Source organism: Vigna unguiculata, chromosome 9 (genome assembly GCF_004118075.2).
Source record: "Vigna unguiculata cultivar IT97K-499-35 chromosome 9, ASM411807v1, whole genome shotgun sequence".
NCBI lineage: Eukaryota > Viridiplantae > Streptophyta > Magnoliopsida > Fabales > Fabaceae > Vigna > Vigna unguiculata.
In genome coordinates, this window is record NC_040287.1 from 31,745,933 (window position 1) to 31,773,311 (window position 27,379).

Consider the following 27,379-nt stretch of genomic DNA (forward strand, 5'->3'; position numbering starts at 1 on the left):
GAAGGAGATGGCAAAACCTGTTCAGAAGCAACACCAAGTTTATCATAAGCAGGTGAGGAGATATTCTGCATAACAAGTTTTGCTTCACTTAATAAAAGCCATAAATGATGAAGGTGGACATAAATTTTGGATGGCTATGCTAGAAAGTATTTCTGAGGCAAGTTGATTAATTCATGATGAGACCAACATCAACTACTAGGGATCAAGGGTTGCATATATGCTGAGAAATTTTTTCGAGACAATGATTGTGTGTGTATAGAAAAGTTAAATCCACCATTATTTTTCAATCTTTTCATGTAAAATAATAGATAGATATTAAAGGAATTTGTGTTTCAGTTCGCTATTTCTACTTGTGAATAGGTGATCATGTTTTGTCTTTGAAACCATATCAAAATTAAAAGCTTCGTCTTTGTGATTCAACAATAAACCAAAGTATATTAATTAAATTATCCAAAGTTTTTTACTAATAAAAAAAATACCATGTCAAAGGTGTTTGGTGCACTATACAATTCATGAATCATGAGACATAACCATACCTTTTCTTGAAGCTATAAAAGTTTATAATTGTTAATTAATTTAGTGGTTTAATTTCTTATAGAAAGGTGTAGAATAGTCAAAGATTATCAACAGTATCAGACATCCATAAAAGTTTTAAGCCCAGTCCAATTATGAAAGTCTATAAATTGAGGGTCTAACATAGTTAAAAAAAACACATTTGATATTTATACACTTGATGGCAGGAAGACATTTTGAAAGCTGAAGACATTCAATTTCATCATCAGTCTTGTGTTTAGTTTGTTTAGGAGTAATTAACTCTCTCATTCATCAGTCTTGTGTTCAGTTTGTCTAGGAGTAACTAACTCTCTCATTCAATTTCATCATCAGTCTATTCTTAATTCTCTGTGAATTCTTCATTCAATATAATTCTTTTTCATCATCTCTTATGTTTTATTCGTGTTTTAACTGCATAATCTATCAATTTTGCACATAAGGAGTCCATATTGATATAAAAGATAGTTTGGAAACTCATATTTTGATCTTTAATTGCATGTTCTAGATATGGTGCATATGTGGAAGTACCGACTGATCCGAAAGATAGTTTGGAAAACTTGAATAGGATAAAATAACTACTGATTTCACATGCTAAACATAGATGTGATCATTGGTCATTCTTAAGCACCAGCATATTGGTCATTAATGCAAACGTAATAGTAAAAATTGTTAAACATAGAGTTTTTATTATTGGCTTGTCTATGACCAAATCGAGACATGTTACAAATTATGTGAGTGCGAGAGACGAAAATATGAATATATTGTTTGTTGTTTTTACTTTGAATGAAATCATGAAACCCAATCCCAGTGAAACTTTTATCTTATATTTTTCTCTATCAAGTTATTTATTTCCATTATGCCAATTTTTTTTTATTCTTTACATTTTAGTTATGAATTTATTTTATATCTAAACCAAAAATGTTTTGTTATTCTTACCTTTTATCAGTAACCAATCAATTAATTTAAGCCACATTAATCTCTTTGGGGCACAATATCTAGACTTGTCCACTATATTACTTGTGCGATTTAGTACACTTGCCAATTTGGTAACACTTACCAACTTCATGGACCACTCTTCATTTATTGCCATTGATAATGATACATGTTTTCTTTTATATGTACAATTAATGCAATTTAACTTGTATTGAGAATATGTACAAGAATATCATTTAAAATGTGTCACCATTTACTTATAAATATGCATTCCGAAATCATGTTTTTCAACGAGATGGAGACCACAGAGAGGTGTAGTGTGGCACTACTTGTATTCTCATTGGCTTTCTTCATCATTGCATCAAGTTAGGAATCATCTTTTAACACGAACACGTTATTTTCAAAAACTTCTTTTATGTATGCCATTAATGTATTATTAAATCTTAATAATGTGTACACGGATATGAGTATGATATCTGAAGCAAGGGGACCCATTGTGCACACTTCTTGTGTTAGCGATCCAGATTGTTCACATCATCCTTGTGCATCATGTGGTTGCAAATGTATCAACCGTTGTTGTGCATGTCACTCAAACCCTTATTTTTCTGAAAATTTTTGTTGAGTAATAAGGTTTTCTCATGCAATCCCAAGAGATAATCACAACAATAAAGGATTGTAATTTCTTCTTAATTGTGTTTACAAATAAAGGTCCAGATTTTGACTTTATGTTTTGTAAAATTTATGCTTTATGTCCTTTTCTTAATTTTTATTATTACTCAACAAAATTATGGTAAAAGAAGCATAACTATTGTAAGGCAAGGAAAAGGAAACTTATCAAAATATTTGTACTGAGATATAAAATAATAATTTTTTAATAATTTATACGTGATATATATATAAGAATTCAAATGCAAATCGAAGGTGGGTTTAAAATTATGAATTCGATTATGACATGAATAAGAAAATATAATTGAAGTGCATTCATTTTAGCTATTCAAAAAGTGATGAAAGTGAAGCTTAAAATGAGAAAAAGATTATCAAAAGTGGTGAAAGGTGACATTGAAAAAAAAAAGAGCAAGTATTTGATATGCACATGTGATTAGTTACTATAGTGACCAATTTGAATACTAATTTATAAAGTAAAAAAATTATTGGTTACTAAAATAGTTACTATTATGAATAAGAAATTATAATTGGTCGCTAAATTGGCCACTAATTAATTAGAGATTAATTTAAAAATCAACTCCTTTGGTAGAAAAACCTTGATAGCTAATGTTTAATGATCAATTTCCTTTGGTAGTTAAAACCTTGGTAGCTAAATTTTAGAAATCAATTTAGAGTTCAATATAATTTTTTATTCATAATAGTAACTATTTTAGTAACTAATAAGTTTTTTATTTTGCAAATTGATATCTAAATTGAAAATTATAGTGACTAACAACTTTTGATTACTAAAATTAGTTGTTAATAAGACATTTTCTTGTAGTGAAAAGAAATGATTTGTTTTTAATATTTTTTTTAAGACTTTGATAAGAGAATAATACTTTATCACAATACTAAATACTCTGATCACTATAAAAAAAGTGTATGTGAGAAGATGTACATGTTTATATAAATGATAAACTAGAGAGATAATAAGTTATTGATGTATTGTGCGAGTATTAAGTTACACACTTGATAGGTATTTTACATGATAATTATGAGTAATAGAACATTTAATATACAACAAATCAAAATAAAAGTTTTCACTTGATGCTTAAACGACTAGTCCAGCACTCAAATATAAATTTAACATACATTTAAAATCAATTAAAGCATTTAACAAAAAAATACATAATATTAAAGTATTACAATATTAATTTCAAACAATTAGCATAAGTCAACGCATTCAAATTTAATGACACACACAAAATAAATTCTATAACATAGTCGACACTTTATATGTCCTTATTTCTTTGGCATCTAACTTAGGATTACAACATGCAAATACATAAAAAAACAAAGTTACAATAATAAAAAATGTATATTTTTTTGGTGTGGTACAATACTTAATAACATAAAAAATATAGTCTTTATAGGTTTTAAATTCTCATATCTTATATTTTTATTGATATTGTACATGGGTTGGGTTGAGGTATCCTAAATGTCTAATTTAATCTAATAAACTCTAACAATACACATGTGGAGACAAGTCCCACATTGATAAGAGATAAAACTAATTGACAAATGTAAGTCACACTTTACAATTCAGTGTTGTAAGGTTAAGTTTAAAATTCACTTCTTAACATGATATCAGAGTTATGGATTATAGCCTATTGTAGCGAATTCTAATAAGATTTGTTATTTATTAGGTTTATTGTTCCACTCGCTATCGGGTCGTTACCAATCCCACACAATATATATATATATATATATATATATATATATATATATAAACCTCACCTTACAAACTGATGTAGTAAGTTTTAGTTAAACTTAAATTCACACTTCGTAACAATAAGGATATGCATAATCCCAATAAAATCCTTAATCAAATATTCTTATAAAATTTAATATCATCATAAAATACTTCTCAAAGATTTATATATACCTTATGCATATTTCTAAATTTTCTTCCACTTATACTATTTTTGTTTCATTTATCGCAACATCTATGCTCATAGTATTTCTCTCAACCTTTTCTTCAATTAAATCGATCAACTATAGAATAGATAATTAATCAATATCTAACACTAAAAAAAATGATTTTTCCCATAGACAAAATTTGTATGTAATGCACAAATAGAGATGGCAAATAAACCCGTCCCCGTGGGTATTGCCCGAACCCGTCCCCGTTTTGACGGGGAATCCCCGCATTGACTGGGTATGGGTATGGGTATGGGGAATCCCCGACTTTTTCAGTTGGGTATGGGGATGGGTATGTGGATGTACATATACCCACCATAATACCCGTCCCCGCCATATCTCCATTCTCGTTTAAATTATTAAAATATTCACAATTAATCAAGTAACCCCTATATATATATATTTTTTTTCTATTTTTTATTTCTTTTAATTATTTCATTTGTCATGAAACTCATTCTCATCTCCAATATATTTTTTATCTTATCATAACCTTTATGTAATTATGTTAAAATGATGTATGTTAATTAAAAAAAAAAATTATGCCTCACATTTGAATATTTATATTATTTTTTAATATTTTTATTTATTATAAATTTTTCTTTCACATGAGAATGTTTATACTCTCAATTTAAGATAATATAAAAAAATTCTTTACTTATTATTATTATTAATTTTTGTTTAATTTGAAGAACTCTTTTGTTTCATTAAAATAATTTTCGTTATTTTTCAACCATTAATTATATGTTAATATTTGAAAAGTTTTCTTAATTCTCTAAGATATTTTTCGTCTTATCATACCTTAGTTATACATTTGATTTCCTTTGTGTGATTTTTTTCGATAGTCTCTCAAATTATTTCTAAAACACACATTTGTTAGTTTTTTAATATTTTTATTTATTTTTTTTATTTTCATCATGTAGAATAATATTTCGATATATTCTATCTAATTATTTTTTATTTTATAACTCATTATTAATCATAATGTAATTTTTTCACTTTAAATTCTGTTTGAAGTGGTTAAAATTTTATATATATATATATATATATATATATATATATATAATGATATTTAGGAATAGTATATGATAATTCACTACAAGAAAAACATGAAATGGTGACTGATTTAGTCAGTAACCCATATCAGTCACTATTTTTCGTCATTGGTGGTAGTAGTTGATTTATTGTCTGAATCAATGACTAAATTAGTGACCGATTCAATGATCGAATCTGTACTTGATTTAGTGACCAATTTAATTACTAATTTATATGTAATTTAATGACAAATTTTTTGGTCACTAATGATATTTCTATTTAATTTTAACCACTTCAAACATAATTTAATAATTAGTTCTGTAAGGTATTTTTCATTTTATCATACCTTAATTATACATTTGATTTCCTTTGTGCGATTTCTTTCGATAGTCTCTCAAATTATTTCTAAAACACACATTTGTTAGTCTTTTAATATTTTTATTTATTGTTTATTTTCATCATGTAGAATAATATTTCGATATATTCTATCTAATTATTTGTTATTTTATAACTCACTATTAATCATACTGTAATTTTTTCCACTTTAATTGTATAAATAACTTTTATTTACTATAATATAAAAATTTAATGTAATTGCTATGAATATTTTTTTGTCACTATCCAACATATATTGAAGTTCAAAAGATACAAAATCTATGTCAAAATTTTATTATTATGTTTATTATTTGTTCTTTGTGTCATTTTGATCAAGTGATGTATTATAACTTTTATTAGTGTATAAAAAAGAGATTCATTATAATTTAAAAAATTGAAGTAAACAAACATTTAAAATATATTTTAATTTGAATATTTGTTTTCCTTTTATTATTATGTTTATTATTTATTCTTTGTGTCATTTTGATCAAGTGATATATTATAACTTTTATTAGTGTATAAAAAAGATATTCATTAGAATTTAAAAAATTGAAGTAAACAAACATTTAAAATATATTTTAATTTAAATATTTGTTTTCCTTTTATATTTTTTTGAAATATTTTTTAATTTTATCAACTAAGTTCATCAATGTTGTAGTTTGCAAATTTAACAAATGTTTTGGTTCACATGAAATTTTATTTGGTATTCTAATATAAAATGTAAACAATTATAATTTATTTTAAGGTATTTGGCATCGAAGAAAATCCTCCTAATATTGAATATTTCATAATATTATGTTCTCTTTACCGTAATTTTTTTTCTTTTATAAAAATTAATATTGAAGTAGTTAGAACACGGGTACGGGTATGGGTACGAGATTATACCCGTTACCCGGTGGGGATGGGGATGGAAAAAAAGTTTGATACCCGTTGGGTTTGGGTATGGGGATGGGGATGAATTTTTTATGCGGGATGGGTATGGGATAGCAAAATCCGTCCCCGCCCCGCCCCGTTGCCATCCCTATGCACAAAGTCCATTAGTAATTGAACATTATCCACGAATTACATACAAATTTATATATAAAAAAAATTGTTAATAACGTTATATACATAAATATTCGTAAATAATGGAATTCATATAAAATTACATATATATTCCATAGATAAACAGATAAATTAGATACAAAATAATTAATAATTCATATATATATATATATATATATATATATATATATATATATATATATATATATATATATATATATAAGTTACATATGGAATAATATGTAGGTTAGATGAATACATAATATACAAATTACATATAGAATAATTTGTAGATAATGTTGGATGAATTATTTCATATTTAAATTTGTGTGATATGTATCCTTCAAAATTAAAAAGTCTATTTTGTTTTTTTTTTCAAACTTTTTATATTTGCTATTAATTGCAAAGAAATTTAAATTAAACGAAATAAAATTTTACTAACACATCATTGACACTAAAATTGGATACCAACATTCTAGTTAATCCAAATTCAAGTTAGAAGCAGCATAAAATCCAAATTAAAAGTAACAACATCTAATCTAGAAAAAAAAGAAAAAACATGATAATCCAAATTGAAGCTCTAAAATAATATAGGTCAAAATATAGTGTAAAAGTGCTAACAAAATCTAGAAGTATAAAATTTTAAATGTCTAATGTTTAGAATGGTTATGTCCATATTGGTGTTGGTCTTGATATTTTGTTGTTGGTTATTTTATTGTGGTTACTCTTATTCTTATTGAAGTTGACATGTTATAAACGTTTGGTTAACATTCTTCTATGTAAAGACAATTGCAAAAGCAATTTCAAAAAAAAATGTTAGAGCTTTAAATATATATATATATATATATATATATATATATATATTCAAGACAAATCGTGATTACTTAATGTTAAAATCTATAAATTATAAAATATATACTTAATTTGAACGCTCTTCTTGACTCTGCAAAAGCAAATCCAATTCCAACCATTAAAATTCACATTCAACAAAATCTGGACCTTTATTTTTTAAAACTTTCCCGTTCCAACACGTCAAACTTACTTACGATTTATTTTTATAAAAATAATGATATTTTGACTATTAAATTTTAATAATTTTTTTTTATAATATGAAGTGGTATTTTCTAAGTAATTTTGAAATATTAAGAATGAGAAAATAAAAAAATAAAAAATTACTTAAAAAATATACCTAAAGTTGTAAGAGAAAATTATCAAAATTTAATAGTAAAAAAATCATTTTTCCTTTTACATATAGGTTTCTTCAAATCAGTTCAATATTACAAACAATACATGTTATTAAGAAAATGTAAATATATCTATTTATCCAATAAGTATGTATCCAAATGAAGAAAATCTAAAGATTTGTGGAACAAAAGAAATACAAAAATAATTTCTTTATAAAAAATGTGATTTGATCTTGAAAATGATGGAACAATTTTAGAAGAAAAAAATTAGAGAGGAGTAAAGAGAAAAGGAGAACTGTATAGAAAGGGGTAACAAGGTTCTTACTTCGATCATTTCACTATTTTTAATAAAACAAAAATAACATACACATGCATTATGCAACATTCTCAACAATGTAGAGTTTTTAAAAACTTATCAAGAAATAACAGCAGAAATCTACTGCACCGGATTTAAGTGTTAAAGAAAATAAACTTTAAAAAGAAAAGTAAGAAAATGAAATCATATTCGATATGGCAAAAATATAAAAAATTAAAATCACATGAAGTTATTTTTAGTAAACGTATGCACAATCTTCCGTCATATTCTAATAGAGGCTAATTTTGGAGCTACAAAACAACTTATTTGACCATTGAACTATTAATATGAGTTTATTTCAATTACATATTTTTAAATATTTTTTAAAATATATTAATAATTATTTATTGAAGTTTTATTTGTTTTTTATGGTTATTTATTTTAAAATACTGTGCATATTTTCTTTGCAAATGACCGGTAAGTTACGTATTAAAAGAATTTACGTATTAAAAGAATTAGTATTTGAAATTAAGAGAAAGTAAAAAAAATTAGTTAATATTATATTATAAATTATAATAACAAAACAGAGAGGTGTTTACAAATATTTAATATAATATATTTAATAGATAATAAACAACGCCTATTTAAACATCAAAGACATACTACTATCACTGCCATTTTGTAATTAATAGTTAAATTTTATTTAACACTTTCTCTATATCTTTTTAAATGTTGGATTTCTGTAAAAAAAAAAAAAATTGCTTCCATTTAACGTTTTTTTATTTAAATAAAGTCATTATAGACATCAATGTAAATTTTGACATCTTAGTTGACACTCTAAAATTCATCAATAATCATTTGTCATCACATACTAAAGTTATAATAAAAAGTATGTTTCACGAAACAGAAACAAACTAGAACTATTATGAAAAAAATCCAAATAAATATACATAAATCAAACATTAAAGCACTTATGTTATTTTGTATGAATGAAAACTAAATTAGTTAATTTATCTGCATAATGATTTTCTGAAGAAATAAAAAACTTTGGCTTGCATATGTATACAAAAATGTAATCATTAACGCTATTTTTCTCTAAGATTCCAAAGAAGTGTTTGTTAATAAAAATAAATCATAATAGACTAAAGAAAAATCACTTTCTAACCAAAGCGTGTGAATATTCTATTTTCAAGCATGCTCAAAAACATAAATGCTTTTCATAAGCTCAACATAAATAAAAGTATGTACTCCTATAAAAACTGAAAAACTATCTACATAATCATCCTGATTTTCTCTAAAAATACTAGTACATGAAGATAAATCCGAAAACTTCTACTTACACCGTCAACTATTCACCTTAAGTCAATAAATATATTATGAAACATATTATATTGTTCGTAGATGAAACCATCTATCCTCTCTATTTTGAATGTCGAAAAATTTAACACAAAAACATCAGAATCATCTTTCATAATTCAAAATATCAGTCAATAATTGCTTTTAAACTATTTTTTTCACTGATCTTTACTTTCTATACCTAAATAACAGTCGTTTCAAAGTTCTTTTTTTCTAAATAAAGAAAAATATTTAATTCTTTTGTTTTCAATACAACTGGTCTATGTTCCGTGCGCACATACACAGCCTTTTTTTTTACTTTTAAAAAAAAATATATATATTTATATATATATATATATATATATATAATTATTATTGTATTTTCTAAATAAAATTAAGAAATATATCTTTAACTATTATAATTATTCATATGGGTATTTTATAGAAATAAAAAGATAGCTCATGTAAAAGAAATAATTAATTATATTGTTATATATTAAAATATTTAGAGAAATCATCTAAAAGGGATAATTAATTATATTAGTATATAATAATATATATTAAAATATTTTGTATGTAAATATTTTGTATATTAGTGCATGATTAGGAATTTAAAAATTGTTTTATATAATATTTAAATAAATAAGACTTAATTATATGTTTGGTCTTTAACTTGGTTAAGAAGTATACTAACCATACAAATATTAGTTATAGACAAAAACATATAAAAAGTTCTCATTAAAGTAAAATTCTAAACATATTGTGAAATGTAAAATCAATGTTAAAATTTATAATAATAAAAACCCAAAATAATAATAATAATTATTATAGTTGATAATAAAAATGACATAAGTAATCATAATACAAATATGACTGATAACACTAATTCTATTCAAAATTTAATTATATCTAAATATTTTTTAATATAACATATACTTCCTAACATAAAAAATATACTCAAAAAATCAACCCAATCCAATCCAAATGCGCTTTTAAAACTAGTTATCATTCCTATACTGTAAATAGTTTTAGTTCAGATACAACCGAAAGCTTAAGATACTTGTAAAACATTATACAAAACCGATTATGCTGGATTGCTTTTCTAATATCACTTTCAAACACAGATCAATTAAAACAGAACATTGTTTCAAACTAAGACATTCAAAAGTTGTTGACCAATTGCTTACAGACTTTCCATATTCAATATTCAACATCTGGAAAACAATAAAAGGGAAAGATGGGGAAGTGACCCATTTGAGGTTCAGAATAACTTGGTCAACAAATGGAGACCAATGTCACCAGATGGAACCCTAATTTAAATGACAGTCCTCGTACTCTTGCATAAGCCAGCTGAGTTTGTTAACGAATGTAGATCTATTTTAGATGCATGCTATTGAGCACGATCAGATCCATATGCGGGCAATGTTGTTGTAGGTTGTGATGAGTTGTGACTTGGAAATTGCATTCCTGGGGCCATTTGTTGTGGCATGCTTCCAGGTGGCATATAAACATTATTGTGCATCTGCATTGGCATAGATTGAACCACTGCTGCTGGACCTGTCCCCCATCCACTCTGAGACCCATTGTACGGTTGGCCAGGCGGGCCCACAATAGGAACAGATTGTTGCCCTAAAATTGAGGGTTGGGCGTTGGGCGTATTAGGAATAGTATAGTCTCTGCTCCTATCATTATTCACCTGTTAACACAAATAATATATGGAGTTAAAATTAAAAAATAGACATGTAATATAGGTATTCAGTACCACCCATCAAAATAACCAAAAGAAAAAATCAACGCTGCACAGCAAATATAAAATTTCGATAAAGGATCCTTGTATAACATTTTTATAATTAGGGCTTCAAAGGTTCAAAAAGAAAGGGGTGATAGAAGAAAACTATATCCAAGTAAAATTTGACAAGGTTCAATAGAAGGATTTTCAGTGGATGGATGGTAAAAAAACTAACATCATCCATTCTCAGAAAAGTAAAAACTAAAGATCAATATAAGATTATCAAGTTTAGTAGATTCAACCATCTATATCCATGAATAAGAATGAACTTAGCTAGCTTGTATAACAACTGAACACTTGTATTTATACGATGCATCTTCAACTCAGTTTTCAATCAATTTCAATGTTCAATCTAGAGATAGTGTTGGCTGTTTACCTTTATACTAAGATCAGTATGTCGTGAATATGATATGTGAAGCTTGCAAAACCCTCCATCATATATGCAATGGCCTTCCAAGGCTTCCTTGGCAACAACGGCTGTCTGAGTATCTGTAAATCATAACAGGTCACTCCCAAGCTTATATTGTCAGTATAAAACAAAACAAGGTAAACTATCAGTAAAAATCGAAGTTTTCCACAATGACACTAATTGCATCTATAGCACATTCCAATTATCAATATTACACTATCAAGGATAAGTAAGTCTGTGCCATCTGAGAAAATCTCCAGCAGCAACCAAGAACAGAAATATTGGGAGAACGAGAAAAGTGCAGCTAGAAGTATTAATTATATCTATCCAAAATGAATCAATGTCAACAATGGGCCACGTATATTTTTAGGACTGTTAGACCATGAGGGGCATGACCTCCAAGATAATGCAAACAATGGGATTAATCTGAGATAGCAACTGGCCTAAGTGTTGGGGGACTTTACCTCTTCTTTAAAGCAAAAGTTCGCTCAAACACAATTTCAAAGATCTAGACAGCACTCTTTTTAAAGAAAACACCAAAAATAAAAGGAGCCTCAACACGGACTAATTGGAGGAAATTCTATTTCCAGAGAATAAAATATCCTGCCTAGGTGCATAGACGAGGACAGAAGTTAACACTTGCCCCTTCCCTCACCAAATTTCAGACCATAAGTACTTGTTTTTCGCAGAAGCAGGCAACAACTTGCAGAAATACACTTGACATAGATAGGAAAAAAATGAGTCCGACATGAGAACTAAGAACAACTGAGAGAGCCGAATTTGAACAAGGTTGCAAAGTTTGAATAAATGATTTTGAATGGTAATCAGGTGTTCTGGTCACACAACTCAACATGTAACCCAATCACATATTCCTAGATCCTGAGTATGATTGGTGATTCCACTCTGATCCCACTCATCAATGCACAAGAACATGTGATTCTAAAATCTTTAACCACATTTCTTTACAGGATTTAAAAAGGTAAAATTTATCAAATAATTAACCTGGATATTGAATGAGAGCCTGCAAACCACCATTCTTATCAAACATTGCAATTTTTTGAACAGGCCCAAAAGCAGAGAAAACCTGTAACAAAAGTTAAAAAATAAATAAATGGTATGATGTTATCAAGTAAACTATATTGTCTATTAATAATTAAAAAAGGATGGCTGGTCATGATTTGAAGTACCATGTGTAAGACATCCAATGTCACAGCATATTGCATGTTCTCAATAGATGCAAGAAGAACATTGCTCTCAGTCTCTAGTCTTTTCCCATCCAAACCAACCATAGCCTGCAAAAAATATCTGACTATTTAGAATAGAGAAAAAAATCCTTAAGCAAATCAGCATGCATGCCATCCCCTCAGCAGAAGGTGCAGATACCTAACTAATGCACAAAACATAAACATTCAATTTAAAACAAGCAACGTGCAAATCTTTCATTGAAAATAAAAACTGGTCGCATGATAAGAGACACATTATTACTCTAGTAAAACAAGCAAATGTTGACTGACAAAAACAATACCTGTCCACTTCCCTCCACAGCTGATGGAGCAACAGGAAGGTAAGGATTAGTATAGTCCCTGGATAAAGAAAAATAATCAATTATAAATTGAAAAACTATTATCACAAAGAAAAAAGGGAACTAAGCGAAAAACCAACAGGAAAAAATATTGATAAATAAAAGAAAAAGGTGCTGCAAAACTTGGGATCCTGTAATTCAGCAATACCTGCTCCTGTGACTTTGAAACTTCACACTTAAATCTGAATGTCCAGAATACGTGATCCTAAGGGTACATGGTCCCATATGCTCAGGAAGAAGATACCTGATACCAAGCCAAGGCTAAAGATCAATAAACACAAACAACACAAGTTGGGAAATGCTAAAAATTACCTACTGTTATAATACCTATTAATTTGCAGTTTAAGCATTTTTTTTTTTGAAGATCAGTTCAGTTGGAACAGTGGTTTGTGTAGACACGTAATGAACCATAAAATTACAAACAAGTGGAAAAACAGAGTCTATAAACTCCAAAACGAGTTAAATACAAAAAGAATTGCCAAAGTGTAAATATATAACATAGTCCAACAGTTGATTGCAGAAAAATCTGAGATAACAAATGCACGATCTAGTGCCACATGATCCACAACAGTTAAACTAAATTGCTACTCAAACAAATAATACAGTTTTACCTAGGTATGCTTCTTCCATCCAAAGCATCTTTCGCAGAAGTGGCAGTCTCTGCATCTGAGAATTGAACCAGTGCCTGCAAAGTGACGGATTTACAGATGAGTTATCTCATGTTAATAGGATATTAAAAATGTGACAACATATGCTGGCCTATCATTACCTGAAATCCTGCCGTCTTCTCAAAGGTAGTAATCTTATGCACAAATCCAAAGGCTGAAAAAACCTGCACAGATGAATAATAAACTTTTAGGATGATATTGCTAAAGTAAATTCTAATAATAGAACACAAACTAGAAGTTCAGCATCTTAGTGGGTAAATGTGTCACCCAACAAAAAAACTTGCAAGATTAACAAACAATACCATTACAAATCTTAAATAACAATAAGCAAGTTTAAAGCTCTAAGCAAATAAATATATGTCTTGTGAAGCTACAAGAACAATGCTTTTGTTGCCTATGCCGGTGCCAAAAGAGCTAAAACATTGTAAGTGAAAAGCAACACAAATGAAACATTAAGAAACTATCAAAATAATTGCCAGACATTTCTCATTAAGATCTGGTATAACTGTAAAAAATGAGGGAAATAGATCAGGTCACAGTTGTCTTATATGAATCATCACCTAGAATATATATAACTACAATAAACTTAGAAGAACTTGATGTTCATGGTATCATTCACTTTGATACTAGAATAATTGACTCAAAATAAAGGATTCGAGAAGTAACTTGCCTCCTCAACTATAATTATGTGAAAACTCAGCATTCAGTTGCCAAGTTCAGAAGGAAAATTTTGGTGTACTTTCAGATATGACTTCAAAAGCACAACCAAATAATAGTTGGAACACAGAAAATAACTGAACAGCACAGAATCCGGTGGCTAAATCTAAATGGCTATGCAGATGACGAGTCAATAAAGCACAGATGCACAGTAGAAAAAAAAAATGGAAATGCCCTAAACTACAAGAATGGCAGGAGTTGAGGGGGAAAAAGGAAGAGAGAGGTAGTGTTAAGGAAAGGAGAAAGGAGACAAACACACAAGCGCTATTTCTCCCAAAGCACTAAGCTGCCATTGAAGATATTGCCTTGTCATGGGCCTGCTGATTCATTCACATACATGTCAACAATTTTTCCATAGCCTGACAAAGAAAAACCTAATCATAAAACTAAATGACCAGCATCCTCTTGATTACAGTGTTAGCATATAACTAATACACACAAGCAATCGCTTACCAAATGCAAGACATCAATGCTGACAAGACGTGCATCTGCACCCTCAATCGTTACCAACAATACATTCCCAGGAACATCTGCTGCAGTTTTGTTATTCACTATTTCTTGCCTGTTTGAATACTGTAGGTATACAGTTTTTCCTCGTACTTGAGCAGGCTCTGATGATGAGGCATAGTATGATATCATTGCAATGGCCTGATTTAAATCCGCCTGCAGGTTGCGGTTGCAACATATAATATTTAACCAACAATCAGTAACTTTATGTGAAAATAAAAGCAAGATAGAGAGGTAGAAAATGGACAGCAAAGTACACTCACAAATTCAATAAAAGCTTGATTTCTATTTGCCCCAACATTGCATTTTGTGTTCACAACTTTTCCAAACGGCTTCCCAAGTTCAATCAGTTCCTCCTCGGTGCACTCCCAGGGCAAGTTTCTCAAATGAAGCACCTTTGACGGTGGCTGAGTGTAACGGAACTGTGGCTGACTAGATACCGATGCCATTTCAGACAGTAACCCTAAATCTGTCGAAAAGAACCAGAAAATCCGCAGCCCCTTGGACTACAACACACATTTTACAATTAGGTATACCATTATAAATCCACAAGCACACTACATAACTACTTGTCTCAAAATAACTTCCAACAGAGGACATCCATTGACTGATACTTTAGCCATGCTACCTAAAGATCCAACAACCATGGCCGTAAAATTGGCACAATGCAACTCAACTTAATAAATTTCTAGATACCATTATGCAATTAAAATATGGTGGGTCGGAAATCAATAATATATAACGAAGTTTTGGGGGTAACAGCAAAGTGCAGATGAAATTGCAATTCAAGACATTCAGATTTCACAAATTGACAAATCCCAATTGAAAGAAAACGACAGTCAAAGGATTTAATCTGTTACGCCCAATTTTGGTGCTAGCTATTATACGGAAACAGGGTGGTGTTGGTTATCGGGATCCACAGCGATAAAGCGGAAGAAGGCATAGAAAAAGAGTACATCAAAGCAAAGCAATTACCTGAGAGAATTGAGAGAAGGAGAAGAGCTCTGGTTTGTACGAGTTGAAGGGATTAGGGTTCTCAAACTAAGGGTAAAGGTGAAGAAGGAATTTCTCCGTTATCAACTATTGATTCTGGCACCGCGGGCAAAAACAAGACCTTTAACGCTGAACCGTAACCATATATTTATATTTATATCTATATAAATGAGATAAGATTTTTATTTAAAAATTCTTAAGTGTTTGTAATTTATTTTTATAAAAATAAATAAAGATTAAATATGCATATAAAGTTGATGTAAAATTATAATTTCTTCACTTTTCAAACATTGATATACTTTAACCTCACATTAAGATATAATTATCTTAATTCATTGATATCAATATTATAACAATTTAAATATATTTATCAAGTGAAAGAAATTAATATTATAACAATTTAAATATATTTACTAAGTAAAACTAAATAATATAATTCGATAGAGTTGAATTCAAGTTTTGTGATAAAAACATACTTAATCTAAACAATTAAATGTTTAAACCTTTTAGTTTTTAATATTATTACTGAGAAATACGTGAATATATTTTATATTTTATTGTATACCTTGAAAATACATGAATTATGTGTATTAATTTTTTATTTTTTATAACGATAAAATTATAAAATTATAAATATAAATATAAATATAGAAATTTTTTACATTGCATATAAATTTTATTTATTTTATAGATTTTTTATATATATTTATTTTAAGAAAAGGTTAAAATTAAAAAAACAAAAGTAAATTGAAGGATAAAATTGAAAAAATAAAATCTGTCAAATTGTTTTTTAATTATACAATCAGTTTCATTTGTGGATTAAGTATTTAATAATCTTATATATTTAAATATTGGATTTAATCCCTTATATTTAAAAAAAAATTCCTGTGTTTATTAAAATTAACCTTATTAGTAACTTAAATAAATTGACGATTAAACATAATCATCAAATAACATACTTTTCTTAAATGTTTTTATTCTACACTAGTAAAAATACATGCATACATGTGTATCGACTCTTTTTAAAATAATAAAATTATTATTATTAGTGGTTTTTATTTATTTTGTAAAAAGATATTTAGTGTAAATAGTTATTTATTTTTAAAAAATAGATAAATAATAAAAAATATATAAAAAGTAAATATAGATAAATTTAATAATTTTATTGTAAGTTGTAACATCCTATTTTAATACTTATGATATTAAATCAATTTTTTCTTCAAAGGACAAGTTACTTATGACATCGCTATATTAGGGGTCTCCTTCCTAATCTCGTTATAAGAACCCCCGTCCAACTCTCACCACCTAAACCACGACACTCTGAATGAGCTTGTAAACCTAGTAGAGTATAGGATAGCTTTTGACCAACATATATCCCTAGCCAATACATAACAATATACTAGAAAGGATTTACACTTCTTCCCTAAAACACAACCCTTATACAACAAACAATTCAAATCAACTTTTCTCATCTCATTCCATTAAGTTTCCCTTTAACTCTCTTACAACCATCACACTTCCTTATAACACAATTTACAAATCTTTTCACCAATATTTCCACTTCATACACTACTCATATTCATAATATAACTTTCCCGGAATGAGTTTACGAACACCATAATAAGACTCCACAAATTATAAATTAAATCATTTCATTACCTTAGCATGTCTTACTCGGCATATCATACACATTCATCATTCTTATAACACGTACTTTAATATCATGATCAACCCAAGACTACAACACTACCTAAGAACCTACTAACTCATCAAATAGAAATACCCTTCATAAAAGAAAAACTTAACGTAATAGCACAAACATGAGAAATTAATTGGTTTAACTACATACCTCAAATCAAATATCCCACTGATCAAAGTGAAGAATCATGTGTCTAGGATCAGTTGTCAAAATTTCAGCTAGGTCTGACGGTTAACGAAGTGAGAATCTTCATTTTACCAAAATGACACAAATCAGAAAAATAGGATGGCACAAGCATGAAATGTCAATGGATTTGGCACAAACATGATCATTAGAGATGGTGACCAAATAAAAAAGTTGTTTACTCTTGACATTAGTGACCCTTTGCATGCAACATTTCTCAACGAAGGCAATAACCTCAATGTCATCGAAAACGGTGCATCATGTAGAGGTGAAGCGGCTCTCCTTCTTGTGCTTTTGTTTGAAGAAGAAACACAATGCTTTTGTTTTAAAATAATAATAATAATAATAATAATAATAATAATAATAATAATAATAATAATAATAATAATAATGATGGTAGCAGTAGCAATAATAATGATTATAAATAATATTTTTAAATAATTATATTTTATTTGATACTAATGTGAATTATAAGGAAAAATTATAATCTTATATTTTAATCTATTCAAACATTTTTTTATCCATCACATTCATTGATAAACTTTCACAAACATGTTATTCAAATGTCTTCACTTTCACTTCTCTATCCCTGAAACAAACAACACTAAAGGTAATGTAGTTTTGTGTTGGTGGCTCATAATCCAAGTAAGGGAAACTTATTATTTTTATTGGTTCAATTCTTGATTTGCTTTATGACATGTGGATTGGTAGGATTGAATTATTTTTTAGTAGTTTTATGTTCTATTAATGCAAATTACTTGTTATGCTCATATTTGTGTGTGACATCCCTGTGACTAAAATGGTTATGTGAAATAAGAATGAGTTGGAGAGTTTTTACGAATTTGCATGGTGAATGGATATATGTTGGTAGGTTTGAAAAATATTAAAGTTATGTATACTTTGATTGTGAAATCTATGATTGTTGGATTTATTGGAGTTAATGATTCTATGTACCTAATGGTAGCATTTGTGATGATGAAGGAATTGGAAAATTTTAGTATATAAGGTTCTTTTGTTTTGTTTTAAATTTTGACAGTGAATTCTTTATAATTAAAATTGGCTTGAATAATTCGTTCTAGTTGAGATATCTATTTGGTAGGTTGGTGTTATCTAAGATTGTTTTGAACTAAAATAAGAGTCTCTTTTTGTATTATAAAATAGTTAAATTGCTTATATAGAACTAATAATCAGTTAGATACCTCAAATCAAATGTAGGAAACTTTGCTATGGCGACGGGTGGTGTATCAATGTGTTATTGCTACATGGAAAACAATGTTGTTGTGTATTTACTTTAGACGTCTAGTATTATTTACAGGTTTATGTTGCACTTTATCTCGTTATTGATAACGTTGTTTTTTACCTTTTATTGATGTTAAGTTTTATGAATAAAATCAACTCCTACCTAACTTTTATCTTATTTAATCCTCTAGTTTATGTTGTTTTTACATTGTTTCACATTTTAGTTGTTTTATGTTTTTTTACTTCTAATCTCTATTATGAGTGTGTGAAATAAAACAATAGGAAACAATTATGGTGGAGGAAAACAAGTTGAAACTCAAGGAAGCATGATTGGACATGAAAGATTGACTTTTACATAAATACCCATGTGAAGGGGCACCGAGATCAAGTCCAGCACTGCAAACATCGAGAAAGGACTCACCTATATGTATATACTGCCTTGAACCAACCTTGGAAGGCCAAAAAATGACCATTGGGCGTCAGGGTCACTCGCTGGGCGAGCTGGTAGCTCGTTGGGCGAAAATGAAAGACCAGAACTGCAGTATTTGAGTCGCTGGGCGAGAATATCGACCCCAATACACGAATATGGTTATTTAATCATGTTTCTACAAGAGTATTAGGGGATTCCTCATTTTTCACAAATAGAAACACCTTGGGTGCTTGGGAGAGACTCTTGGAGGCTATTAGGGGTGTTGGGAAGCCCTCCTTTCTCCTTCTTGGGTTTCCTTATTCATCCATTGAGGTTTTACCCCTTTTGGGTTGGAGAGGATGATAGGCTACGAAATTGAAGGCGGAGATGCGAATGGGAGGCGCAATTGAACCATGAGCAGTATTCAAGAACCTTGGGAGAGGGATTGTTTCTACTTTATGGTTTCAAAATTTCTTCCCTATTCTTCAATTTTGTAAAACCCTAGGTTCTCCACCATGGAGAGCAATTTCTATTTGTTGAGATTAGATGTAAAACATTGCATTCTTGTGTAAAATTGTGTTGTTAATTTATATGCTTTTCTAATTCATGTTAGTATTTGATTTCCATGCTTAATGCTTGTTGTGGTTTAATCACCCATGCTTGATTTGTGATTCTTGAGGTGTTGAGAAACATCTTTAGAATCTAGATTTGAAATTAAATACCTAATGGATGCTTGTATCTAGGAATAGAACTTGGTTCATTAGTAATTTTAGATTTTTGAAACTAATGCATGATTTCACTTGTTGAGGATTCAAGGAATTGAAACTTGATGAGTAATCATAGGCTCAAAGGCTCTAGGAATAGGATTTGAGTATTCTTGTGAATTGATTTTAACATGAATATGGAATTGGGATAATTTAGAATGCATGAGAATGAAATGGTTGAAGTCTAATCTTGACAAATTGTAAATACACTATGTTAAGTAATTTCTTATTGCACACCAACTGTTTCATAAAATACAAAAGAGTTTCTTAGTATTTTTATGAACTTTGTGTCTAATTGAGTTGTGAATTGCGAGAGTTGTCATGCGTTGCACAAGTCCTTTGGGAGAAAACGATAAAATACTTATTACTTGCTATGTGCGACCGGTGCACTTGCCGTGTTGGTTTTTCACTAACAGTTATCTTGTTCTTTGTCTAATTAATGCATAGAAAAGTAAAAACATAGTTTTAAAATTTAATGATGGTTTCATTGTATAAACTCAAAAATTCACTTTGTCATACTCCATTGTATGTTTTTCATTAATAGTGTACACTTAAATAAGCATTGAATATTTGGAAAGAGGTTTATAGAACTACATTCATAATCGTTCAATTAAATCTAATATCTAATATAATATACAATTTCAAAGCTAACAAAGAACAAGTTTTTAATATAATACTATATTACTCAAACAAACAATTTCAAATTTCAAAAAAATATATTTACAAAAGGAAATATTCCTCCAAAAGCGACATATGTCATCTCCTAGTTTTTTCTAATCAATAAATTAAAAACATAAATATGATAACACCACACGTACACGCACATCCAACCCACACGCACATTCACACACACACACACACACACACACACACACACACATATATATATATATATATATATATATATATATATATATATATATATATATATATATATATATATATATAAACCTAAACATATGAACCCTCAAAACATAAATCTTTCATCTTTCTCTTTCTCTCTCGTCTTCTCTTTCTCTTCTCTCGTCTTTCTCTTCTCTTTTTTATTTGCTTCTTTCTACCTTCTCTTTTATCAACCCTCACAACTCACAACTTCAAACCTCTAAAAAACTTTCTCTTCTCTGAACACAGTCATCGAAACACATGCACAATAAAATAGTAAGATTTTATCCGCATGTGTTTTTAATTTACCTTATTTTCTCTTCACATCCATGACTTTTACTCTTTCAGTGTTTGATTTTCAGTTTACTTCTTTTTTCCTTTCCTCTTTTCTTTCCGGTGCCTCTGATGACAAGTTATTTTTTGTGATGATGACAACTACCTTTGATTTTTAAAAGGTTTGATTGTTTAAAAGCACTATTTTCTTGTGTTTTTTTTTTTTTTGTGTTTATGGTTATCTATTTTAACTTTGATTTTGTTTTAAAGATGCAAAAAATATCAGAGATGCAGGTGGTGCAATAGATGTGCCTCAAGAAGGAAATTTTTTGTGTTTATGGTTCTATATTTTAATTTTGTTTTTGTTTAAATGCAACAAAAATATTAGAGATGCATATAGAAAACATTGGAGATGCAAATGTTCCTCGAGAAGGAAAAGATGGAAGAGCTTTTAAAGGTCAGAGACACATCAAGAAGGAATATATTTGATTTTTAAAAATAATCTTCCAACTCATCTTAGCTGCACACTTCTCTTCCAACTTTTCTTCACTGCATAGGTAATATTTCTTTTGCCCAAAAAACATACTACTCTTCATACTATTCTTCTTTTTCAGATCATTTTCTGATGACATGTATGTTCTTCATTTTTCCATCATATTATTCTGATTATTCTTCTTATCCATGAAAAAACTAAACTTATCTTTACCAAAATGACCTTTTTTTACAAGTTACGTGAGCTTCATGAATTGGAGGAACGAGTATTTTTTTTTCAAGATTGAGTGTGGATATTAAAGTTATTTATAATTTGTAATTTGGAATATGTTTTGTGAGAACAATTTTTGTTCCTGAACTATTATTTGTGTTAAGAACGATAAATATGCTGGAATTATGGAGAACATTTTTTATTGCTTTCTATTCATGTTCTTGTAATTTTTATTTTTTATACTTATTTATGAATTTCTTTATTCAAATTATTTATTATGTATTTCTATTTGAAACCAATTTTATGAAAAATTTAGTTGATGTTTATAAATTTAGAAATAAAGAATTAACTTTAATTGATTAAAAACTTCTACAAATAAACATAATTTTTAACTTGGCTTTTTGAAGAAGTTTTTACAACTTGAAAAAGTTACTTTTAACACATTTTGTTTTCTAATTTTGATAGTACTAATTATGAACAACTTTTAACTTTGCATGTTCCTAAATAAATGAATTAATAACTTCTTAGAATATGAAATAATAGTTATACCAATAGTTGTGTCGCCAAAAATAAATTTAGAGGTTTTGTAAAACCAATATAATTTACCTATTCTAACATGCTTGCATGAATAATTATTACATTAAATATCAACACTATCAGTGATATTTTGTGACACTCAATGCACCCGTAAAAATATTGCACTGTTATCTAGAGGTTCATATTCAAAATTTTACCAAATTCATCCGGATATAATATAGTTTAAATATTTCTACAACCTAATTACTTTAATGTATTATAACTTATAATTAATATTAACTTAGTTTCTTTTTAATTCAAGTGTAAACATTTTAAAACTTCTCAAATTGTCATACTAAGTTCTCATCTTACACCAACACCATCACCTAATGTGCATTTTTCAAAAGGTAATAGTTGCATTTGTGCACAAATATGATTTCAATTTCATTATCCATTTGGTTTTAGGATTTTTAATCATGCAAACCTTTCTACCATTTTCATATCACCAACAAAATGGATTATGTAATTGGGCTTACTATGTACACTTTTACCAAATTCGTTAGTAAGAATGACATATGTATTATGTTTAGAATTCAAATTTTGAAACACCATCGGCCCACAAAAAGGTACAAGTTCATCTTTACAAAACCATTTTGTTTGATTATTTTTGTTCAAACATTAGGATTTTGAATTTTTTTTCTCATTTTGTGTAAAATGTCATGTTAGTTGTGATTATTATTTAATTATTGAATTATTAGTTTATAATGTCCATGGTTGAAATACCGCATATCACCCTTATATTTGATTTTTAATTATTTATTTATTTATAAATAAAATGTCTATTTTCCCAGCTTATTATAAAGATAATAATTTTCAATTTTTAAATATTTTTTATAGTTCTTACCGTGAAGATCATTATAACTTTTTAGAGAAAATATCTGAATTATATTGTTCTTTCTTAACATGTTATTCGGTATTTTTCTTTCAAAATTTATTAATAATTGTGTCTGCAGTTAAATATTTTTATCAATTTTTCTTTTATATTAATTTAGTCATAAATTTACTAATATTTGGCTTGAATAAAGCTTACAAACATCGTATGTATAAAAAAGTAATTACTTATATTTTAAGAAATAGACGTAACTGTTACTAGCAAACATACAGATATTATTGCGTTTGTGTATCCACATTTTTTTTATTTTATAAGATTAATAATATTTATTTTTAAATATATAATAAATTTTAAAATAGTTGTTAAATAAAATAAAATAACCGTTAAAAAAATTTTTAGAATAACGATCAAAACAAAAAAATAAAAAAAAACACTTAAAAATAAACTAATTATAAAATAATTAATTTTTAAAATATTAATTAAGGGTAAAATTGGAAAATGAGAAATGGACACAAAAAGGAAAAATTCCCTTTATATATTTTTAAAATATTAATTAAGGGTAAAATTGGAAAATGAGAAATTGACACAAAAAGGAGAAATCCCCTTTATATATTAATTAATAGGTAAAATTGGAAAATGAAAAATGGACACAAAAATGGACACAAAATCCCTTTATATATTATTATAGATATGTTTCTATAATTTATTTCAAAATTCATTATAAATTCATAAACTTATTAGTGTTATTCGAAAAAAAGTTTTAAAATTGTATATTTAAAGAAGTACATGTATACTATAATTTATCTTCTTTAAACATGCTTCTTTTATTAAAGTATTGACAGTACTGCCTATGTAATTAACATTCAAAAATATCGAAATATAAATATTTTGGATAAGATTTGGTATCAATTATGTCTCAAAATAATCACCCTATTTTTTAAATGTTATTTACATAACTTCACTCTCAATAAATATTATTTTATCTACTAAAAGAAGAAGTATTGATGCAATTTATTTGAGAAAAAAAAAAAAGGAATGACAAGGTTAATAATTCATTTAAAATTGAAACTCTAAATATCATATAGTAAAAATATTTTTCAATGTGTATATTCAACCCCCCTCTCAATTAGTGTTCCGTGGCTGCTTATCATCAATTAGCCAAGCACTTAATGAAATAATATAAGAGTTTTATATCCATCAGTTCGAATTAGTTACCCATTTGTTGGGGTCTAATATCAAACAGTTTTCTTTCTTTGTTATAGTTTGTTTCCTCTCTCCAAGTCTTCAGTGACAGTTTTCCTATTGTATGCTTGCTACATAATATGATATTCTCTTTCCTGTGTTTCATGTGTTTGATCCATCTTGAAGTCATTCTCTATCACGTTGAAGCCTGTTCAGGAACGTGTGCATGGGGAAATGCAGAATGTAATACTTCATTTAAGGAACACAATTGAGTAGAGAAGGTACGATAGTGTCATTAGAAGTTATAGTCTAAGAAAAGAGTCTCTGCTTGTTTTGCTTGTTTTGAAACTTGAATCTTGCTTGCTATCTATCTATGGCCTGATCAAGAAGCTTCTACATATATTATAGTAACAAAGAAAGCTCCCCCTGATTAAAAAAGAAAACACAAATGAGGAGCATAAAAGGGGAGTGGAGACAGCATCAATCATGACTTAGTACTACCAATAAGGACATCTTTATAAGGAGTAGGAGTAGGCATAGGAATAGGTAAAGTAATTTTGGTCTCTTGAGGTTCATGGCTTATAGTTTGTGGTTCAATGATCAGGGGAACATGTCCTTCTCTTGAACTCACCAGACGCTCGTGTGCTCCACCTCGTAGTTTCTCCAGTCTAATTCCATTCATTTGTTGCATCTTGAACACTTTGATTAAATTTGTCAACCCACCAATAAGTAACAGTAGGCTTCCGAAGATGCCTAGCCAGATCCAAGTGCTACCCTGTATCAATCATCAACATTACCCTCATTAGTACTCATAGTAATTAACAAGCACTGCCTCTATGTAGGAGTATACTTCTCCTACTGCTAAAGATGAATGAATGAGATCACTTGTAATGTATCATTTTTTGATCTGTTTGAACTGTTTTCTTTTTTCCCTTGCTTGTAACATACAGTACTTCTTGTAAGTTATTGATATTATTAATTAACCTTTCTGATTGACTGATAAAAGTAAATATCAAACATGACAATATTAACTAGGCCAACTCATAGCTATGCAGGTCACTTGTTGTTCAGTACTCATTCGCCTCACTCGCATAAAATTAGCTGACCAACTGACACCAAATTAAGATCTGAATTGTCGTTCAATATATGTAGTAGACCACTTACAAGTAAGTGAGTGCCATGGTGAGTCCCTTTAGATTTCTCCCTATGATTGAGAATCGCACTGATCATAAATAACAAACTCCCCGTAAAAAATGGAATACACACACACTGCTGCAAGATTTGGACATGACCGTCCGCTTTCTCATAAATTTGGCATGAGTTATGAATTGATCCTATCACCCACAATACAGGACCAGCAACAAGCATGTTAAGAGCATGCCTCTCCAGTTTGGAGTACCCATATCCTTTCTCCTCCTGTGTTTTGGTTTACACACACCAAAAAAGATGATGTCCAATTTAGATTAGCACATATAACTTTATAAACAAGTAATCCAAGCACGTGAGACATTATTAAAAGACACAAATGCAAACATCAATATAGACAAACATCAAGAATCCATATGTATGAAATTTTTAATCATCAATCAACACATTCATCTAAACTCTACCAATTTAGGTATTTATTCTTAACAACTAGCAATTTGGATATTCACTCATAACAACTAGATAGCCAAAAGTTTCATGTGAGAAATCACATAAAAGAAATGAATAATTATACATTATGAATTATGATCTGGCTAAGAAAACGTAGCAACCAAACAAACATATTTTACGCAGTAAGAGTGCAATAGGATACCTGAAGAAAAAGGAACAAGACTCCGACTAAGGAAAGAAGCGTTCCGAGCATCTGAACGACGGGAACGGCGAATTCGACGAAGGCGAGTTGAAGGTCGAAGGAGAACAAGTGTAACTGGAAATCGATGCCAGCGAGATGGGCGAAGAGGTCATGGAGATTAATGAGGAAGATGAAGCCGAAGGCGGCGATGATGAGGACGAGGCCCGATCGCGCTTCGGCGGAAAACTGAGCGGTGATGCCGGAAAGTAGGAGGATGGAGGCAATGAGGTAGAGCCCAGCGTTGATGTACTCGAGGCGGTTTTTGGCGAGGCCCGAGCCGTAGGTGCGGAAGTCCCTTGCAGATGCTAGCTTCACCATTTCTAAATTTGTTTTGGTGTCACACCAGTGGGATTCGGATCCTTACCCCAACACAAAAAGGTTGGCGCTCAGATTTGATTTGGACACGTGGCGACGTGCATGGGGTTCTGTTTGTTAGTCTTCACGTTCTGCTGTGACGCGTGGCGTCACGGAGAATAAGCTACCGATGGTGCTGCACATTCCACTCCCATTTCTCTAATTTTGCCTCACCCAAACTTTTCTCTAAGCTCACCCAATTGGTTTTTTGGGCCTTTTTATGTGCCTATCAACAAGAGGGCTTTTACTTCCTGCACCCCACCATTTTTTTGCACACCTATAAAACTTTCAAAATGACCATTTTGCTCTAGGAGAAAAAGTTTTCTTGAATCAAACTTTTCGGAATTCTCAAAATAACATTTTTGAAACAAATTTCCTAGAACGTGATTTTTGTAACAGAATTTTA

At 28.9% G+C, this 27,379-nt stretch overlaps 2 protein-coding genes across 7 annotated transcripts; both read right to left on the reverse strand.

Moving 5' to 3' along the window:
- Positions 1-10,448: 10,448 nt before the first annotated feature.
- Positions 10,449-16,170, reverse strand: LOC114163145 (polypyrimidine tract-binding protein homolog 2). 5 transcript variants are annotated; one of them, XM_028047264.1, is made up of 11 exons: positions 16,023-16,170; positions 15,311-15,553; positions 14,994-15,203; positions 13,925-13,987; positions 13,767-13,840; positions 13,304-13,399; positions 13,099-13,156; positions 12,761-12,865; positions 12,576-12,657; positions 11,541-11,653; positions 10,449-11,071 (listed from the first exon to the last, which is right to left on the reverse strand). In XM_028047264.1, the coding sequence occupies exons 2-11, from the start codon at positions 15,494-15,496 to the stop codon at positions 10,766-10,768; spliced, it is 1,293 nt and encodes a 430-aa protein (XP_027903065.1). In that variant the 5' UTR covers positions 15,497-15,553; positions 16,023-16,170; the 3' UTR covers positions 10,449-10,765. The 5 variants fall into 5 exon arrangements, with proteins under 5 accessions (XP_027903065.1, XP_027903068.1, XP_027903067.1 ...); XM_028047267.1 differs by lacking the exon at positions 16,023-16,170 and adding an exon at positions 14,800-14,857; XM_028047266.1 differs by lacking the exon at positions 16,023-16,170 and adding an exon at positions 14,800-14,860.
- An 8,885-nt stretch (positions 16,171-25,055) lies between these two features.
- Positions 25,056-26,974, reverse strand: LOC114163146. 2 transcript variants are annotated; one of them, XM_028047271.1, is made up of 4 exons: positions 26,581-26,974; positions 25,947-26,198; positions 25,414-25,557; positions 25,056-25,208 (listed from the first exon to the last, which is right to left on the reverse strand). In XM_028047271.1, the coding sequence occupies exons 1-4, from the start codon at positions 26,935-26,937 to the stop codon at positions 25,185-25,187; spliced, it is 777 nt and encodes a 258-aa protein (XP_027903072.1). In that variant the 5' UTR covers positions 26,938-26,974; the 3' UTR covers positions 25,056-25,184. The 2 variants fall into 2 exon arrangements, with proteins under 2 accessions (XP_027903072.1, XP_027903071.1); XM_028047270.1 differs by having other exon boundaries at positions 25,056-25,557.
- Positions 26,975-27,379: the final 405 nt, after the last annotated feature.

Coding starts and splice junctions, on each gene's coding strand:
- LOC114163145 (XM_028047264.1), bottom strand. CDS start 15,496: ATGGCATCGGTATCTAGTCAGCCACAGTTCCGTTACACTCAGCCACCG. Junction 13,841..13,924: donor AGAAGACGGCAGGATTTCAG/GTAATGATAGGC, acceptor GTCACTTTGCAG/GCACTGGTTCAATTCTCAGA. Junction 11,072..11,540: donor ATACTGATCTTAGTATAAAG/GTAAACAGCCAA, acceptor TTGTGTTAACAG/GTGAATAATGATAGGAGCAG.
- LOC114163146 (XM_028047270.1), bottom strand. CDS start 26,937: ATGGTGAAGCTAGCATCTGCAAGGGACTTCCGCACCTACGGCTCGGGC. Junction 26,199..26,580: donor TCTTGTTCCTTTTTCTTCAG/GTATCCTATTGC, acceptor ACCAAAACACAG/GAGGAGAAAGGATATGGGTA. Junction 25,558..25,946: donor ACCATGGCACTCACTTACTT/GTAAGTGGTCTA, acceptor TGATTGATACAG/GGTAGCACTTGGATCTGGCT.